An 18,688-nucleotide genomic window follows, 5' to 3' on the forward strand; every position below is an offset into this window, starting at 1 on the left:
CGGACACCCCCGGTACTATTAGTACGGTTACCGAAATACAGGGACGTAGCGGGTTAGGATTAGGTTATAACCCGATATTGAAACATTTTTTCGGGTTAAGTTTAGGTTTAGGGGTTTAGTCTTAGTCACGCGACCTAAACTGACCAAATAGGGGCGCTGCGTACGAATAGAATGTCTGTATATTGATACGGCAACTGTACGGATAGCCACAGTCTTATTTTAATGTGGCCCTAAATGGCCGTCGTAAAAAAAAAAACAATATTCAAAATACAAAAAAACGAAAAAACATTATTCTATACCGCAGATAGTCACCAGCTAGCACGGGCACCAGTTAAACTAGTACATAAAGTCTAACTAATCAAAAATTCGACTTAAAGGGATTATGAAGTCATCACTCTTTACCTATAGATAAGTCTAAAAATATCACAAAATAAAAGCAAGTTCCCTCTGATTGTCAACAGTTAGTTACTGCGGTAGTTCACCAGGCAACACGCAAACCAATGAAACCGGAAGCTTAATCTATTTCCTGTCGGCACATACAGGGAAATACATCCGGGGCCAAACTTTTAACCTCTTCTGTCGTTTTCAAACACGGACGGAGAAACTTTAAACTTTGTGAAGAATATTTAACAACATCTACATGTTCACAGGAGAAACGCTGAGTCAGCATACAGATATGCTCCATCTCTGTGGAAGAAAAACGGCGGATGATGATGATGATGATGATGATAAAGAGGAACGAAGAAGAGATTTAATCCGTGCATGTTTCAGCCCCAAAGTCCGCCTCCGCCGTCTGGGTTCGTACATTATTTCACTTGTTTCTCCACACCATTTTGGTCTCGAGGAGGGCCTTTTATAGTGCTCGTGCACGCGTGCAACTCAAAGTAAACATCCTCAGAATTGATCGAACTAAAGCAGATACTCAAAGTAAGTCAACTCAGAGTTTGTTGAACCTAAACTAAAGTTATCCTCCCATAGGGGAAACTCAAGGGGGAGCGATGGGTGATGCTGTTGTGTGAAACTACACTGTCTAACTTATAGAATATTAGGGATGAACTCTTCAAACTTGGGCTTTTCTTCTTCAGAGATCGTACTTCCATGTAACCATGGTTTCAGATTCATTAAACCTTTATTTTATTTATGAAAATCCATTAAATGCAGAAATTATGAAGTGTATTATTATTATTATTATTTGCATATAGTCATCTTAAAAATGTAAATCCTTGTTTTAATCAGAAATAAAATGGGTTAAAAATGACCAAAAATAATGGAAAAGGTGGTGAAATGGGATTTTAAAAACCACAGAAATTGGTTTAAAGTCTTTTTTGAGGCTGAAATGGACATTAAAAAATAAATAAATAAATAAAATTGTCATTATTAGAAAAATTCGTTTAACTGGCAAATAAAGAGCATGACAAATTGTGACTGTGGTTAAATTGGCAAAAATAAGCATGACATTTGGTGAAAAGAGGTTAAAAGTGACAATAATGGGTCAAAATATGCAACATTAGGTGGAAAAGTGGTGGAAAGGGTTTATAAGTGGTGAAAATGTCGTGAACGTGGGGAAAAAAATTTGCATTAAAAAAGTGGCAGAAATGGGAGTAATGTAGCAAAAACGCATCAAAAGGAGCAAGAAAAAGTAACAAAAATAGGTTAAAATATGGCACGTTTGGTGTAGTTGCAAAAAAATGGTAAAAATAAGCAAAATGGGATCAAATTATTAAAAAAATATTCTCAGTCACTTGAAGGTCTCTGGCGACCCTTGATTTCCCCCTATCGGTGAATCCGAGGCTAACCTCAGATTCATGTGTGAACCTTCTTCCTCGTTCAAGTCATCATTTGTTTTGGTTTTATTCATGAGAAATTATAGAAACGTGTCTCCCTGTGATCTTTTCTTCAGTTTTATTAACAACTGACGGTGATTACCGTGAGAGGAAACCCAGTTTGGAGCGTCTCAACATAAAGGAGGAAGTGTGGGAAAGTCTGGAAACTGAAGCTGCTCGTCCAATTGAAAACGAGACGCAGAAACCTCAGATAAAGTGGAGACAAACGGAGAAAAACGTCAAGGAAGAACCTTCGAGCTGCAGCTTAGTTGATCTAATAAAGAAGGAAAGTGACGGAGATACTGAGGAGACGGACGTCAATGACGACTGGCAGGAACCTCAGTTTGAAAACGGCAGCAGGAATCACAAAAAGAAGACGTGTACAAGCAGGAAAAAAATTAATACGGGGAAAGAATCCATCAGTGAAAAATTTCACGCAGAGAAAAAACAGAAAGAAAAACCTTCACGCAAGAAAACTAATTCACGTAAGAGTTGTGACGTTTGTGGGAAACATTTCAGCGACATAACACATCAGAGGAGACATATGCGATTTCACACGGGAGAGAAACCCTTCGGTTGTGACCTGTGCGGGCAGACTTTCACTCAGAAGTCGACTCTAACCGGACACATGAGGGTCCACACAGGAGAGAAACCGTTCAGCTGTAGCATGTGCGGCAAAAGCTTCTCCACCAACTCCAACTTGAGAGCGCACACCATCGTCCACACTGGGGAGAAACCGCTCGAGTGCGATGTGTGCGCCAAACGATTCAGCAGCAACAAACTGCTGACGAGTCACATGAGTTCCCACACAGGCCAGAAACCATTCAGCTGTGATGTGTGCGCTCAGGCTTTTTCTCAAAACGCACACCTGACATCACACATGAGCATCCACACGGGTGTGAAACCCTTTGTCTGCTCTGTGTGTAGTAGGAGCTTCAGGAGAAATACACACCTGAGGAGTCACATGAGAGTCCACTCCAAAAAAAAAAACTGTTTGATGTGAAGAAGACACAAAAGAAACTGTTTGGCTGTGATGATTATGGGAAAAAGTTTCAATAAATATATATTTTTTAAATCCACTCGTCATGTGGTGTTTTTCTTATTGTGTGAATTGATTAGCTCGAATTCACTAAATATTGTGACATCATTCTTTCCCTTGGTAAGATCTTTCTTTACTTTTGTTGACATTTCCTGCATTTTTCTGTCGCTTGGTGTATTTTTTTCTTGAAAAAATTTAGTTTAGTTATTGTTTGTGTCATTTTCTATAATTTTGGAATTTGAGTATTTTTGTTGGTGCTTTGTGTACTTTTGTTTACATTTCGTGCATTTCTCTGTCATTTTGTGTGTTTTGGGAACTTTGTGTTTCACTTTGGGTATTTGTGTTTGTATTTTGTGTGTCTTTGGAGTCATTTTGCATATGTGTTGTTTTGTGTGCTTTTGTTTTTAATTTTGTGTTATTCTGGAGCCCTTTGTGTATTTTTCTGTCATTTGTGTAACTTTTTTGGGGAGAAATGTGTTTCACTTTGTTTTGTGTAATTTTGGAGTAATTTTGTATAATTGTATTTTTTGGAACTGTATATTTGTTGTTACTGTCTGTACTTTTGTTGATATTGTTTTGTGTAATTTTATGTATTATAGTTTTTACTTTGTGTATTTTTGTTGACATTTCCTGCGATTTTCTGTCTTGTAGTTTAGTAAATTTTTTTGTATTTATGGAATCTTTGTGTATTTTTGTTGTTACAAAGTAACACTGCTGAGGAATCAGGTTAACAAAGGTATGAAAACGCAGAAAAACATTCCGGAAGTGTCTTTCCAACGTGACTTTAAAAGCTTTTTTCCTTCTTTTTTTTTCAACTTTATTTAGTGAAATCAAAATCTGTTCTTTCCATTTAAAAATATTAAATAATCTTTCCTATTGTATTTTTTTTCCCTTACATACGACATTTAACTTGAACGTGAGTAAGTTTCCCTTTTATGATTGTGATTGTAGATTTTCTTACTTTATACTTGTACAACGTTGTATACAGATATCCAAATATTTGTTTCATAAAAAAATAAATGAACGTTAAGATGTTTTGTCAATAACTAATAATTAATAATGTCAATTTTATCATATCCAAACCCAACTATTGATATGTTGTTTATTGAATTAATTGTTTATCTTAGTCTATTTAGTGTTATTCACCAATAATATTAAATGTTTTTTTAATCAGGTTTTGTATATTTGTTGATGCTGTTGTCACATTATTTTGTGGCTGTGGATTTTTTAAAATAATATTAACAAAATTAAAAATTAAAAAGTTACTCCGACGTTAAACCTGCTGCTCGTCCGCTAAGTGTCAGTAAAGCGCGCTTTGTGTTACTGCCAACCACCATTAAAAACCACCGAAGAAGATGAAGAAATGAACAGTTTTCCGTGTGTCGGTAACGATCAATTTATTAAATAATACAGATAAACTGAGTTTATATCTGTGCTGTACAACAGAGGGTTTAATGAAGGAGTCTTCATTGGAAGGAAAAGAAAGTAAACGAAGATCGTTCACAAGCTAACACGGTTACCAGATGGACCGTGACACCGGGGAGTCTTTAGCTTAGCTTTCGCAACATGATGACAGACTCTTCATCTGAAGAACACTTTGCAGGTTTGGACTTAACGCTTTTATCATTATATTAGATCAGATAATATTCTGTTAGTCCCACAATGAGAAATAAGAAAAAATAATAAGAGCAAAATAAATGAAGGGATGCATTGAAAAGAACCAAAGCCAAAACACAGGTAGAAAATATTATGCAAATTATTATTCCGATATGTATGGTTCTAAATTAAAACATCGCAATTGTATGCATTCATATTAATTATTCAAAGATAAATTCAATTAAAAATAAGAAAATATTTTTTTTTACCACTGACCTTCCAACAATTCACTATATAAATAAAATAAAAAAGTTTACTTGACCCTACTCATACATTAAATAATAATTATAAATAATAATATGCCTATTACTGACTGGGCTTCTGAAAGAGATTCAAATTAAATCTGTTCTCATTAAAAAAAAAACACAGTGCATTTAAGTTCTTTGGTGAAAATCAGCTTCTTAGATTTATTAGTTTTTGTATTTATTATTCAAGTATAGAATATAGTTGTTTGAGATTGTGTGATGTTTTCATTTGAAAACAATAATTATTATTTTAGCTCTTTGAGCTTTTTGCCTCTTCCTGCATCTATTTCTGTGATACACATAGTTCAAAAAGAATAAATGAATACAATTTTAAACGTTTTTTTTAAATTTATATTTAGAAAAATGTAATTTAATATATCGTCATTTAAAAATTTCATTTTAATTCGTTTTTATTTTATTTTATTATTCTTAGACATTTCAGGCAACCCCACATGGGGTCACAACCCCAAGGTTGAAAAACCCTGCATTAGACTGATATGTAAAGTAGAGCTGAGTCTAATGATGTGAATCACAATTGTAGAGATGTCTCTGATGGTCCTGGTTGTGTTCAGGGTTTCCTGCAGATGTTCCTGATGGTGTTTCCTGTAAACATGGACTGAAACTCCAGGATCAGATCCACATAAAGAAGGAAGAGGAAGAACTGGAGGAAAAGCAGGAGATGGATATCACGGCTGTTACTGTGAAGAGTGAAGATGAAGAAGAGGAGGAAGCTCAATGTTCTCTGCTACACTGGAGACAAAGTGAGGAGAACATCAAAGGAGAACCTGCAACCTGCAGCTCAGCTAAACTCATGAAAGTAGAACCTGACGGAGAGGAAACAGAATCATCTGATACTGACAACAGTGATGATTGGAAGGAACCTTTGTCTGAAGCTCAGAGTGAACACAGGGACAATAACGAAAAGGAAAACACAGAAACACCATCAACATGTTTGGATGGTGAGAAGAAAAATACTGACACTCACACAGGAGAGAAACCCTTTGGTTGTGATGTTTGTGGAAAAAGGTTTAGCTGCCAGGGTTATTTGAAAAGGCACATGATCGTCCACTCGGGAGAGAAACCCTACGGTTGTGATGTTTGTGGTAAACGATGCAGCCGCAACGAGGATCTCAAAAGCCACAAGATGGTTCACGCGGAGGAGAAGCCGTTTGGTTGTGATGTTTGTGGTAAACAATTTGGTAACAGAACAAGTCTGAAGAGACACATCATTGTCCACACGGCAGAGAAACCGTTTGGTTGTGAGTCGTGTGTTAAACGATTTCGTTACAGGACCGATCTGAAGAAACACGTTCGCGTTCACACCGGAGAGAAACCATTTGGCTGTGATGTTTGTTGTCGGCGTTTTAGCCGCAAGACACATCTGGAGCGTCACATGGCCGTTCATAACGAAGAGAAACCCTTTGGTTGTGATTCTTGTGGTAAACAATGTAGTCTTCAACAATGTCTGCAGAGACACATGATAGTCCACACGGAAGAGAAACCCTTCGGTTGTGATTTTTGCGGTAAACGATTTCATTATAGAACACATCTGAAGAGACACATGGATATCCACACAGGAGAGAAACCCTTTAGTTGTGATTTTTGTGGTAAACAATTTAGTTTTAGCACATGTTTGAAGAGACACATGATAGTCCACACAGGAGAGAAACCCTATGGTTGTGACGTGTGTGGTAAACGATTTAGTTTTAGAACACGTCTGAAGAGACACATGGAAATCCACACAGGAGAGAAACCTTTCTGCTGTGACGTGTGTGGTCAAAGATTTTCTCGGAGGGCTAATGTAATAGATCACATGGGGGTTCACACGGGGGAGAAACCTTTTGGATGTGATGTTTGCAGTCAACGTTTTACTACCAAGTGGCATCTAAATGAGCACCGGAACATTCACTCTGGAGAGAAACCATTCTGCTGTGAGGTTTGCAGTCGGCGTTTCAGCCGCAAGACCAATCTGAAGTGTCACATGGCTGTTCACACAAGAAAGAAACCCTTTGACTGTGACATTTGTAATCAGAGCTTTACTCGAAAGACGAGTCTAAAAGTGCACATGAGACTCCACACGGGAGAGAAACCTTTTGGTTGTGACGTGTGTGGTCAAAGTTTTACTCAAAAGACAGCTCTCACTGTACACATGAGGGGACACACGGGTGACAAACCCTTTGGTTGTGATGTTTGTAGTAAGAGATTTACCTGCAGTGCATATCTGAAGAGCCACATACTGGTTCACGCCGGAGAGAAATGAGCCTAAAACACTACACTACGCGATGGCACTACAAGGGGTACTTACGAGAGGGAGAGAGGAAAATTAAGAAAGGATAGCATGGAGAAAAAAAATTGATATTTATAATGTATATTTTCAGGTAAAAATGATAACTATAATGATGATAGAAATTATCTTGGAATATAAACTGAAAATGGGTTGGTCCCACATCAAGCGGGAGATGACCTGGAAAAGATAAAAACAATAGAAAAAAATCTATTTGGGGGCACTAAATATTGTTTAATTCCACTTATTTACAAAATGATAATATTTAATATGTGTGTTAACACTCATTCAGACCATCATTAGGCTATGTTGTTTTTTCACTGTATACTGAGCGAAATATAGTTGAACAAAAGAGGGTACTGGAATTCAGAAATAAAAGAAAGGGGGTACTTGAGCCGAAAAAAGGTTGAGAACCACTGGCTTAAAACACCTGAAGAAGACATCAATCAAACTTTACATTTTTGGTTCCTTTTAAAGATTCTTCAAGCTCATGAAAATAAATCTCATCTGGGAAACCCTGGCCCATTGTGGACAGATTCATGCAACTGAAGGACAAATTTGCTGAACAAAGTTGTTCTAGATAGAACAAATAACTTAGAGGGCACAGGTAGCTTCATAAATGAAGACTTCTCAGGCAAAGAAGAAAAAAAATCTACTTCCAGAAATAAATATGTTTAGATTTCATTTATTCAGACAACTTTTTTCAGGAAATGTACCTTGACCTCCTGACACGTTTCGACTGTCAACTGCCAGTCTTCTTCAGAGGCGTCTGCTGATCTCTTTGATGTGTCCTTGACTTCCACGTAGAAACATAAGCTCCTCGGGTTTTTGCCTCTTCCTGCACTGTAATTGTAAAGTTGTTTTTGTTATTTGTATATTCTTAACCATTCAAATAAAATTAAATTAAATGTCACTCGACTGTCAGTTTCATTTCTGGAACAGGTTTTGTTAAACTGTCTTTTTTTTTCTTTTGCTGAGTCGGTTCTTTCTGTCAGAAATGGTTTTTAATCATCACTTTGTGCTTCTGATTCTAAGGGTTAATATGGATTATGTTGTAACTGTTGGTGAAGTGTGGATCATGTTTTCTAACAATTTAGTGAAATCACAGATTAAGCTGCAGCGTATTTTTGCTCTTTAGATGCAGCTAAAGTTTGCTGATTAATTTTGCTCCAGTTTATTAAAACTTGTAATTTTACAAACTTTGTAAATGTCTGCAAAGGCAAAATGTGTTGATGGCGTTGTCACATTATTTTGTTTTGAAAACGTAGAGCTGCCTCAGGGGAAAATATATTTTAGATCACATATCACATATTTACAATATAATTATATTATTTGTACAATATGAGGATATTGTTATTGTTGTTGAAATGAGAAGTACAGGAACCAATAAGAGAAATAAAATAATATCTAGACTATGATTTGGACACACTGGATTAAATAGTACATTGTTTAAAACAGGAAAACATAATACGGGCAGATGAGACACCCTACACTATCAAAAATATTATTTAAAAAGTAAACAGATGGTGTAAAAATTGAAAGAAATGAAAGTACAATTGAATGTAATAGATATCTTACAAAATAACAGAAAATGAAGGATACAGGATTTTATTTGATTTTCTTAGACAAACTAAGCTGATTGAGAGGACACGTTTAATGTGTTGTTTGTCTGCTCGTCCGCTAAGTGTCAGTAATGCGCTTTGTGTTACTGCCAACCACCATTAAAAACCACCGAAGAAGAAGCAGAAACCAACAGTTCTCCGTGTGTTTGTAATGATCAGTTTATTAAATAGTTCAGATAAACTGAGCTTATATCTGTGCTGTACAATAGAGGGTTTAATGAAGGATTCTTCATTGGAAGGAAAAGACGTAAACGGAGGTCGTTCACAAGCTAACACGGTTACCAGATGGACCACGACACCGTGGAACTTTAGCTTAGCGTTAGCAACATGATGACAGACTCTTCGTCTGAAGAACACTCTGCAGGTTTGTACGATGGGAATACAACAACAGTGTTCACGACATGTTTACTGTCTCCTAAAAACAGGAACCTGAGATTATTAAAGTCAGAATATGTTGGAGTTAAAAAATACATTTCTTAACCTAACTGACACCTAGAAACCATCTGGAGAACATGCAAATGCTTCTCACACCACTGATGAGCAGTGTTAATGTTTACAGAAAATTTAGATTTAGTTTAAGTCATAGTCTTTTGAATAAAATGCAACTTGTTTTTAGTGAAAACTTTAATACGGTTGTTCTTAAAAGAAAATTTAAAGCTGAAAATCAACGCAGAGAAATAAGTGATTATGGTAATTATTAGTAGTATTGTATTTCTGCTCTGACTGTGAAATAACTTCGCTAAAATCAAGGCAAAGCAATTGAATAAATTCACATTAATGTTGCAAACAATAAATCAATTAAAAGTGTATGGAACTATTTATTTAGCACTGATATTCCAACACTGCACAATATTAAATAAACTACAAAATAAAACATGTGACGTGACCCACCCATGAGTACATAAATAATACTTAGTGTCTATAGTTCCGGACCCGGACTAAGGCGCTATATATATATGTTTTTTCTTCTTTATTTTAACATATTTAACACGGCAAAATCCACTTTTAAAAATATATACGGAAAATTTCCTGGGTTAGGGCTAAGATAAAACTGACTGAACTATAGCTAGAAGGTCACGCGTCCGGCAGTGACGGAACTACCGACTTTCGGCTTAATGCGCATGCATGAGCACATGTAGTGCTATAGTCAGGTTCGTCTGAGGTTCGGGTCTGGACCTTTAGCAACAGCCTAAATAATAATGTACCAGTGTCATGTACTGAGTGCCCATCGTACTGAGATTGTATATGCGCTACCGGAAAATTAATTATTGCTAAAAAAAATTTTTTATTATTTGTTGTTTATGTGTTTTCAAAGTGAACGGACACGTTTTATTTGTTTATTGGATTAGGTTAGGGTTAGAGCTATAATCTCAGTACGGAGGTAAACTCAGCACGTGACACCGGTCTGTAACTGTCAACCTGAGCTGAAAAGAAAAAGGAAAATGTTTAGAATGTGGGACCTGAGACGACGTGAAATTAGGTTATCGTATTGTCAGCGCAAATGAATGAGATTAATGTTAATGTACCATGCTAATATAACGTTAGCGCTCTGGAGGGCCACGTTTCTGTTAATTTTGACTGCAAAGACTCCTCATTCCTTTTGGAAATATTTTTTGTTATTTTGAGTTAAAATGTCTCAAAATAATGATTGTAGAGACGTCTCTGATGGTCCTGGTTGTGTTCAGGGTTTCCTGCAGATGTTCCTGATGGTGTTTCCTGTAAACATGGACTGAAACTCCAGGATCAGCTCCACATAAAGAAGGAAGAGGAAGAACTGGAGGAAAAGCAGGAGACGGATATCACGGCTGTTACTGTGAAGAGTGAAGATGAAGAAGAGGAGGAAGCTCAATGTTCTCTGCTACACTGGAGACAAAGTGAGGAGAACATCAAAGAAGAACCTGCATCCTGCAGCTCAACTAAACTCATGAAAGTAGAACCTGATGGAGAGGAAACAGAATCATCTGAGACTGACGACAGTGACGATGATGATGGTTGGCGAGAACCTTTGTCAGAGTCTGACACTGAAAGCAGAGGCAGTGACATTAACTGTAAAAAGTTAAAAACATCCGTGTCCATTAAAAACACTGACATCAACGTTAACAAAATGGAAAACTCAGAAACACCATCAACCTGTTTGGACGGTGAGAAGGAAAATACTGACACTCACACAGGAGAGAAACCATTTGGTTGTGATGTTTGTGGAAAGACTTTTGGCCGCAGCGAGTCTTTAAAAAGGCACACGATCATCCACTCGGGAGAAAAACCCTACGCTTGTGATGTTTGTGGTAAACGATGCAGCCGCAACGAGGATCTCAAAAGCCACATGATGGTTCATACGGAGGAGAAACCATTTGGTTGTGATGTTTGTAGTAAACGATTTGGTAACAGATCAAATTTGAAGAGACACATCAGTGTCCACACGGGAAAGAAACCTTTTGCTTGTGATGTTTGTGGTAAGACATTTTGCCGAAATGCAAGTCTGCAAAGTCACAGGATAATCCACACAGGAGAGAAACCCTTTGGTTGTGAGTCTTGTGGGAAAAGATTTAGGATTGGAGCACATCTGAAAAGACACATGATGGTCCACACAGGAGAGAAACCCTTTAGTTGTGATGTTTGTGATAAGAGATTTCACCGCAATGAGGATCTGAAAACTCACCAGATGGTCCACACAGGAGAGAAACCCTTTGGTTGTGATATTTGTGGCAAACGATACAGTCTTAAAGTAAGTCTGAAGTTACACATTAGAATCCATACAGGGGAGAAACCCTTTGGATGTGAGGTTTGCGGTCAACGTTTTTCACAAGGGTCACATTTGAAGGAGCATCTGCACGTCCACGCTGATGGGAAACCATTCTGTTGTGATGTTTGCAGTAAGAGTTTTAGCCGCAAAACACATTTGAAGCAGCACATGATTGTTCACACAGGAGAGAAACCCTTTGGTTGCGATTCTTGTGACAAACAATTTAGTATTAAAGAACATCTGAAGAGACACATGATGGTCCACACAGGAGAGAAACCCTTTGGTTGTGATGTTTGTGGAAAGACGTTTGGCCGCAACGGGTCTTTAAAAAGGCACATGATCGTCCACTCGGGAGAGAAACCATTTGGATGTGATATTTGTGGTAAACATTTCCGTCTTAAAGTAAGTCTGAAGTTACACATGAGAGTCCATTCAAGGGAGAAACCCTTTGCATGTGATGTTTGCGGTCAACGTTTTTCACAGGGGTCACATCTGAAGGAGCATCTGCACGTTCACGCTGATGGGAAACCATTCTGTTGTGATGTTTGCACTAAGAGTTTTAGCCGCAAAACACATTTGAAACGTCACATGATTGTTCACACAGGAGAGAAACCCTTTGGTTGTGACGTTTGTAGCCAAAGATTTTCTATAAAAGACCGTTTAGCTGCTCATATAAGAGTCCACACATGTGATAAACCCTTTAAATGTCATGTGTGCGGTAAAGAGTATAAATATGCTGAAAACCTTAACAGACATACAAGAGTCCACAAAGTGTAGAAATTGGGCCGCTTTTGCTTTTGTTTTTTTCTTTTTTTAAAGAAAATAATATCAGCCCATTTTTGTAAAAAAAAAATTAAAAAAAAAGTAAAACACAATCTTAAACAAGTGTATTTCTATACTTTCACTTATCTAAATCTTTCTGAAATTAAAACCTAGTTTAATTAAAATGCAGTTATAAGAAATTTGAGCTCAAACATGATCAAAAACTAATTCTAGAAGAAAAAATTGTCTTTGGGGTCGCCAGAAATTCCTGATATTTCAATAGTAAAAAAGTTGTGAACCACTTCACTAAATACTGTTTTATTACACTTATTTACAAAATGAGATTCTATGACATCAGCATCCAATGTAAACATTTCAAATCAAAGTTAAAGGCACTTTTTTTCTCTCCTGCGTATGATTGAGAGGGAGATTTGTGGTCATGTTGTTGTTGATGGAAAATGTTTGTCGATAATTTTAAATGTTTTTGCTGCTGATTTTTATTCTTATTGATTTTTAAGCTGTTTTCTTTTTGCACTTTTTGATCATGTGTAGCACATTGAGTTCCCTTGTGTATGAAATGCGCAATACAAATATACTTGCCTTGTCTGTATATCTGAAAAAAATCTAATTCTTTCATTGATCTTTATGTCATTTCATTGACTAAAACTATACCATGACTGACATAGTCCTGATGACTACATTTTGACTAAAACCAAGTTGTATATCAATCAAAAGACAATAACTAAAACTAAATCAAAAATTACAGTGAATGAATATAACCTTTTGTTTGCTGGTAATACATTAAAGACACTTGATGATGTAAGAACCACTAATTCACACCTTTAATGTTTGCTTATGACCTGAAACAAGCTTTAATTTCCAGTCTTTTTCACAACAACTGTTAATGACTTATTGACGTTTAAAATGCAGAAGCATTACCGGTTGAAATGCCTTTAGAAATGAGAAGGACTCATCTATCAGTGACTTACTGGGTTAGTTTACAGGGCCGTAGTCAAGATCATCCAACACAGGAAACTTTAAAATGTTGCTGGGAGAAGGTGAAGAAGGAAACAAATAGCTTTGGATTGAAAGTGACACAGAAAGCAGCAGAACTTAAAGTGAATAATAGTCCAATAGTACCCTTACCGGTAATACAACCCTGGATACTGCCTGAAGCCACAGTAGATATCACATTATTAGGACAGGACAATGATGTTTTAACTCACACATCATACAGAGTAATATTGATGGGTACCATAGTTATGACCAGATCTGTACAGATGCATTAAAAATACATAGTGAGCAAAGTGTGGGTTTCATTTATTGTGCCAGAGTTTCAAATCAAAGTGGGGAAAAGAATCAGTGAGAGGTTATTATCAGGTTACATGGGGGAAATGAAAGCAATATTATTAGCAGCACAGTGGATAGAGGACATAAGATCAATAAGATCAGTTATTTGTTCAGATTCAAGTTCATCAATCATTAGTTTACAGTACAGTCATTCAGACATTTTAATAGAAATCAAGCAACACTACTAACTCAGATGATGGGCCTTACATTAATGTTTTTATGGGTACCTGCATATATAGGAAGCGAGGAAATGAATTGGCAGACAAGGTGGCAAAGAATGCCACAACAAATACTCAAGTAGATTTAGTAGTTAACATCAGTAGAACAGAGGTGAAGAGCATTATTAAACAGACTGAAGGAAAGGACGATGGTTTTATAGAATCCAAAGGAAGGTTGTTGAAATGAGAAGTGCAGGAACCAGTAGGAGGCACGAAAGAATAATATTTAAGCTATGATTTAGACACACTGGATTAACTAGTACATTGTTTAAAATAGAAAAACATAATACGGTTAGATGTGACTGTGGACAAGAAGAGACAGTGGAGCATGTCAAAAATATGATTTGAAAAGTAGACAGATGGTGGAAAAAATGAAGTACAATTGAATGGATATCTTACAAAATAACTCAGAAAATTAAGAATACAGGATTTTATTTGATTTTCTAAGACAAACTAAGTTGATTAAGAGGATATGGATTATTATTATTATTATTATTATTATTATTATTATTATTATTTACGGAGAGTAGAGCACGTTAGATATTCTGATCCGCACTCCATACCAGTAGGTGGCGCAAATGCACCAATGTGTTGTTTGTCTGCTCGCCCGCTAAGTGTCCGTAATGCGCTTTGTGTTACTGCCAGCCACCATTAAAAAACCACCGAAGAAGAAGCAGAAACCAACAGTTCTCCGTGTGTTTGTAATGATCAGTTTATTAAATAGTTCAGATAAACTGAGCTTATATCTGTGCTGTACAATAGAGGGTTTAATGAAGGATTCTTCATTGGAAGGAAAAGACGTAAACGGAGGTCGTTCACGAGCTATCACGGTTACCAGATGGACCACGACACCGTGGAACTTTAGCTTAGCGTTAGCAACATGATGACAGAGTCTTCATCTGAAGAACACTCTGCAGGTTTGTACGATGGGAATACAACAACAGTGTTCACGACATGTTTACTATCTCCTAAAAACAGGAACCTGAGATTATTAAAGTCAGAATATGTTGGAGTTAAAAAATACATTTCTTAACCTAACTGACACCTAGAAACCATCTGGAGAACATGCAAATGCTTCTCACACCACTGATGAGCAGTGTTAATGTTTACAGAAAATTTGGATTTAGTTTAAGTCATAGTCTTTTGAATAAAATGCAACTTATTTTTAGTCAAAACTTTAATACGGTTGTTCCTAAAAGAAAATTTAAAGCTGAAAATCAACGCAGAGAAATAAGTGATTGTAATTATTAGTAGTATTCTATTTCTGCTCCGACTGTGAACTAACTTCACTAAAATCAAGGCAAAGCAATTGAATAAATTCACATTAATGCTGCAAACAATAAATCAATTAAAAGTATATGAAACTATTTATTTAGCACTGATATTCCAACACTGCACAATATTAAATAAACTACAAAATAAAACGTTTGATGTAACCCACTCATGAGTACATAAATAATAATTTACCGGCCTCTAACTGTCAACCTGAACTGACAAAATATAGAAAATAAAGGCACCAAGAAAAGAGGGAAAATGTTGAGAGTGGGACCTGAGACGAGTGTTTTTTTAATGTTAAGAATTGATTCAGTTGGTTGAAGACCACCTTCTCAATGATCTTGGCTTTGAATGGAAGGTTGCTGATTGGTCTATAGTTAGCCAGTATAGAGGCATCCATTGTTCTATTTTTTAAAAGAGGTTTAACAGCAGCTACTTTCGGGGTTTTTGCTACTGTGCGTAGCATCTCATTGGCCAGTTTAGGTCACGTGCACCTATTACATTCATTAGACTGATATGTAAAGTAGAGCTGAGTCTAATGATGTGAATAACGATTGTAGAGACGTCTCTGATGGTCCTGGTTGTGTTCAGGGTTTCCTGCAGATGTTCCTGATGGTGTTTCCTGTAAACATGGACTGAAACTCCAGGATCAGCTCCACATAAAGAAGGAAGAGGAAGAACTGGAGGAAAAGCAGGAGATGGATATCACGGCTGTTACTGTGAAGAGTGAAGATGAAGAAGAGGAGGAAGAAGCTCTGTGTTCTCTGCTACACTGGAGACAAAGTGAGGAGAACATCAAAAGAGAACCTGCAACCTGCAGCTCAGCTAAACTCATGAAAGTAGAACCTGATGGAGAGGAAACAGAATCATCTGAGACTGAAGACAGTGACGATGATGATGATGATGATTGGCGAGAACCTTTGTCAGAGTCTGAATCTGAAAGCAGAGACAATGACATTAACTGTAAAATATTAAAAACGTCCATGTCCATTAAAAACACCGACATCAACGTTAACAAAAAGAAAAAAAAAGAAACACCATCAATCTGTTTGGAAGGAGAGAAACCCTTTGGTTGTGATGTTTGTGGTAAACGATTTGGTAACAGATCAAATTTGAAGAGACACGTCATTATCCACATGGGAAAGAAACCTTTTGGTTGTGATGTTTGTGGTAAACAATTAGGTAACAGATCAAATTTGAAGAGACACGTCATTATCCACATGGAAAAGAAACCTTTTGCTTGTGATGTTTGTGGTAAGACGTTTTGCCGCAATGAAGGTCTGCGAAGTCACATGATCATCCACACAGGAGTGAAACCCTTTGGTTGTGAGTCTTGTGAGAAAAGATTTAGGATTGGAGCACATCTGAAGCAGCACATGATTGTTCACACAGGAGAGAAACCCTTTAGTTGTGATTCTTGTGATGAACAATTTATGATTAAAGAAAATCTGAAGAGACACATGATGGTCCACACGGGAGAGAAATCTTTTATTTGTGATGTTTGTGGTAAGACATTTTGCCGCAATGCAGGTCTGCAAAGTCACATGAGCATCCACACAGGAGAGAAACCCTTTGGTTGTGATGTTTGTGGAAAGACGTTTGGCCGCAGCGAGTCTTTAAAAAGGCACATGATCGTCCACTCAGAAGAAAAACCCTACGGTTGTGACGTTTGTGGTAAACGATGCAGCAGCAACGGGAATCTCAAAAGCCACATGATGGTTCACGCAGAGGAGAAACCATTTGGTTGTGGTTTTTGTAGTAAACAATTTGGTAACAGAACAAGTTTGAAGAGACACATCAGTGTCCACACGGGAAAGAAACCTTTTGCTTGTGATGTTTGTGGTAAGACATTTTACCGCAATGCAGGTCTGCAAAGTCACATGATAATCCACACAGGAGAGAAACCCTTTGGTTGTGAGTCTTGTGGGAAAAGATTTAGGATTGGAGCACAACTGAAAAGACACATGATGGTCCACACAGGAGAGAAACCCTTTAGTTGTGATGTTTGTAATAAGAGATTTCACCGCAATGAGGATCTGAAAACTCACCAGATGGTCCACACAGGAGAGAAACCCTTTGGTTGTGATATTTGTGGCAAACGATACAGTCTTAAAGTAAGTCTGAAGTTACACATTAGAATCCATACAGGGGAGAAACCCTTTGGATGTGAGGTTTGCGGTCAACGTTTTTCGCAGGGGTCACATTTGAAGGAGCATCTGTACGTCCACGCTGATGGGAAACCATTCTGTTGTGATGTTTGCAGTAAGAGTTTTAGCCGCAAATCAAATTTGAAGCTGCACATGATTGTTCACACAGGAGAGAAACCCTTTGGTTGTGACGTTTGTAGCCAAAGATTTCCTAAAAAAGACCGTTTAACAGCTCATATGAGAGTCCACACAGGTGATAAACCCTTTAAATGTCATGTGTGCGGTAAAGAGTATAAATATGCTGAAAACCTTAACAGACATACAAGGGTCCACACAGGTGAGAGACCCTTTAGATGTGATGTTTGTGGTAAAGACTATAAATATGCTGATAACCTTAACAGACATATAAGAGTCCACAAAGTGTAGAAATTGAAAAAAAGAATCTATTTTGAATGTATATGCTAATGGCTGAGAGTTAAATAAGGAATGTTTCTTTTTTTAATATGCTGAGGAGATTTCTTTGAAAAAAAAAAAAAAGAAGAAGCTTAACCAAGGTACGTTTTTTCCTTTCTTGCTTCAATATTCAATATTTTTACATCTTGGTTCTTTTAATGTTTCTAAAACTAGCTGTGGTGTCTAGAGTGACTGGAAGTTGTGTTGCCAATTCAAAATATTGGTTACAAGCGTTGCTTTGTTGATTCTTGGATACATTGCATGCACAGTTTTTCTCAAATGCTGGTACGTGTACCAATAGGGGTACACGATTGCGCTTCATGGGGTTCTTGAGAGATAGTGGAAAATTAACAAATAAAGGTTCAGTCTTGGTCCCACCCCAGGTGTGAGATGACTGGAAAGGTAAAAATTATAAAAACAAATCTATTCACCTTGGGGTCGGGACCCTTCGTAGGGTTGCCTAAAAATTCAGAAAAATTTAAATAAATTTTAGAAATGTTACAATTATTTTTTTTAAAAATAAATAAATAGAACACAATCTTAAACAACTGTATTTCTATATTTTCACTTTTTCTTTGTGAAATATAAGTATAGTTTCACTAAAATGCAGTAAAAACAAATGCTTTTGATTCACTCATGTTCACTGTGACAAACACCTCAGACCAGAACAAACACCAAGTTTGTCAGAAGTATTTTTTTGCCGTTATTTGGCAAAAAAAAAAAAAAAAAAATGCTAACTTTTGAGCGTATTGTTCCAAAATTAAACAAAATTTTCTGAGAGGACACTTATCAGGCACCAATTGTAAAGTTGCATATGCTAGAATAAACAGCAACTTCTTGCAAAATTTAGCAACAAACCACATTTAAAAAAACGTGAGTTCTGTAATGTGACTTTTCACCAGAGTTACAGCAACATTTGCAAAATTTGTGATTTTTTTTAAAATTTTTTTAAATATGTTAAATTTAAATGTTCATCTAAATCTATCTGTTACATTTAAATATAAATGTTAAATTTAAATGTCACCGATGAAACTAAATATTTAGCTAATATGCAAATCGTTTCATCAATGA

The 18,688-nt window shown here is 36.7% G+C and overlaps 4 protein-coding genes across 5 annotated transcripts; all 4 read left to right on the forward strand.

The window, feature by feature from the left end:
• The first annotated feature begins 565 nt into the window (after positions 1-565).
• On the forward strand, positions 566-2,826 carry LOC114462913 (zinc finger protein 664-like). Its single transcript, XM_028446012.1, has 2 exons — positions 566-797; positions 1,901-2,826. The coding sequence occupies exons 1-2, from the start codon at positions 641-643 to the stop codon at positions 2,824-2,826; spliced, it is 1,083 nt and encodes a 360-aa protein (XP_028301813.1). The 5' UTR covers positions 566-640.
• Positions 2,827-4,218: 1,392 nt separating this feature from the next.
• LOC114463064 (gastrula zinc finger protein XlCGF57.1-like) lies at positions 4,219-7,720 on the forward strand. Its single transcript, XM_028446316.1, has 2 exons — positions 4,219-4,465; positions 5,336-7,720. The coding sequence occupies exons 1-2, from the start codon at positions 4,429-4,431 to the stop codon at positions 7,021-7,023; spliced, it is 1,725 nt and encodes a 574-aa protein (XP_028302117.1). The 5' UTR covers positions 4,219-4,428; the 3' UTR covers positions 7,024-7,720.
• A 1,058-nt stretch (positions 7,721-8,778) lies between these two features.
• LOC114463061 (gastrula zinc finger protein XlCGF57.1-like) lies at positions 8,779-12,426 on the forward strand. The gene is made up of 2 exons (XM_028446312.1): positions 8,779-9,033; positions 10,355-12,426. The coding sequence occupies exons 1-2, from the start codon at positions 8,997-8,999 to the stop codon at positions 12,187-12,189; spliced, it is 1,872 nt and encodes a 623-aa protein (XP_028302113.1). The 5' UTR covers positions 8,779-8,996; the 3' UTR covers positions 12,190-12,426.
• Positions 12,427-14,400: 1,974 nt separating this feature from the next.
• Positions 14,401-17,980, forward strand: LOC114463058 (gastrula zinc finger protein XlCGF57.1-like). 2 transcript variants are annotated; one of them, XM_028446306.1, is made up of 2 exons: positions 14,401-14,659; positions 15,609-17,980. In XM_028446306.1, exons 1-2 carry the CDS (start codon positions 14,623-14,625, stop codon positions 17,588-17,590), a joined length of 2,019 nt encoding a protein of 672 aa, XP_028302107.1. In that variant the 5' UTR covers positions 14,401-14,622; the 3' UTR covers positions 17,591-17,980. The 2 variants fall into 2 exon arrangements, with proteins under 2 accessions (XP_028302107.1, XP_028302108.1); XM_028446307.1 differs by having other exon boundaries at positions 15,621-17,980.
• The last annotated feature ends 708 nt before the right edge of the window (positions 17,981-18,688 follow it).

The sequence above is a fragment of the Gouania willdenowi genome, chromosome 5 (assembly GCF_900634775.1).
Source record: "Gouania willdenowi chromosome 5, fGouWil2.1, whole genome shotgun sequence".
NCBI lineage: Eukaryota > Metazoa > Chordata > Actinopteri > Blenniiformes > Gobiesocidae > Gouania > Gouania willdenowi.

Excerpts from the sequence above, each read along its gene's own strand:
- LOC114463061 (XM_028446312.1), top strand. The coding sequence starts at position 8,997 with ATGATGACAGACTCTTCGTCTGAAGAACACTCTGCAG. Across the intron at positions 9,034-10,354 it reads GTCTGAAGAACACTCTGCAG|GGTTTCCTGCAGATGTTCCT; the intron begins GTTTGTACGATG and ends GGTTGTGTTCAG.
- LOC114463058 (XM_028446306.1), top strand. The coding sequence starts at position 14,623 with ATGATGACAGAGTCTTCATCTGAAGAACACTCTGCAG. Across the intron at positions 14,660-15,608 it reads ATCTGAAGAACACTCTGCAG|GGTTTCCTGCAGATGTTCCT; the intron begins GTTTGTACGATG and ends GGTTGTGTTCAG.
- LOC114463064 (XM_028446316.1), top strand. The coding sequence starts at position 4,429 with ATGATGACAGACTCTTCATCTGAAGAACACTTTGCAG. Across the intron at positions 4,466-5,335 it reads ATCTGAAGAACACTTTGCAG|GGTTTCCTGCAGATGTTCCT; the intron begins GTTTGGACTTAA and ends GGTTGTGTTCAG.
- LOC114462913 (XM_028446012.1), top strand. The coding sequence starts at position 641 with ATGTTCACAGGAGAAACGCTGAGTCAGCATACAGATATGCTCCATCTC. Across the intron at positions 798-1,900 it reads AGTCCGCCTCCGCCGTCTGG|TTTTATTAACAACTGACGGT; the intron begins GTTCGTACATTA and ends TCTTTTCTTCAG.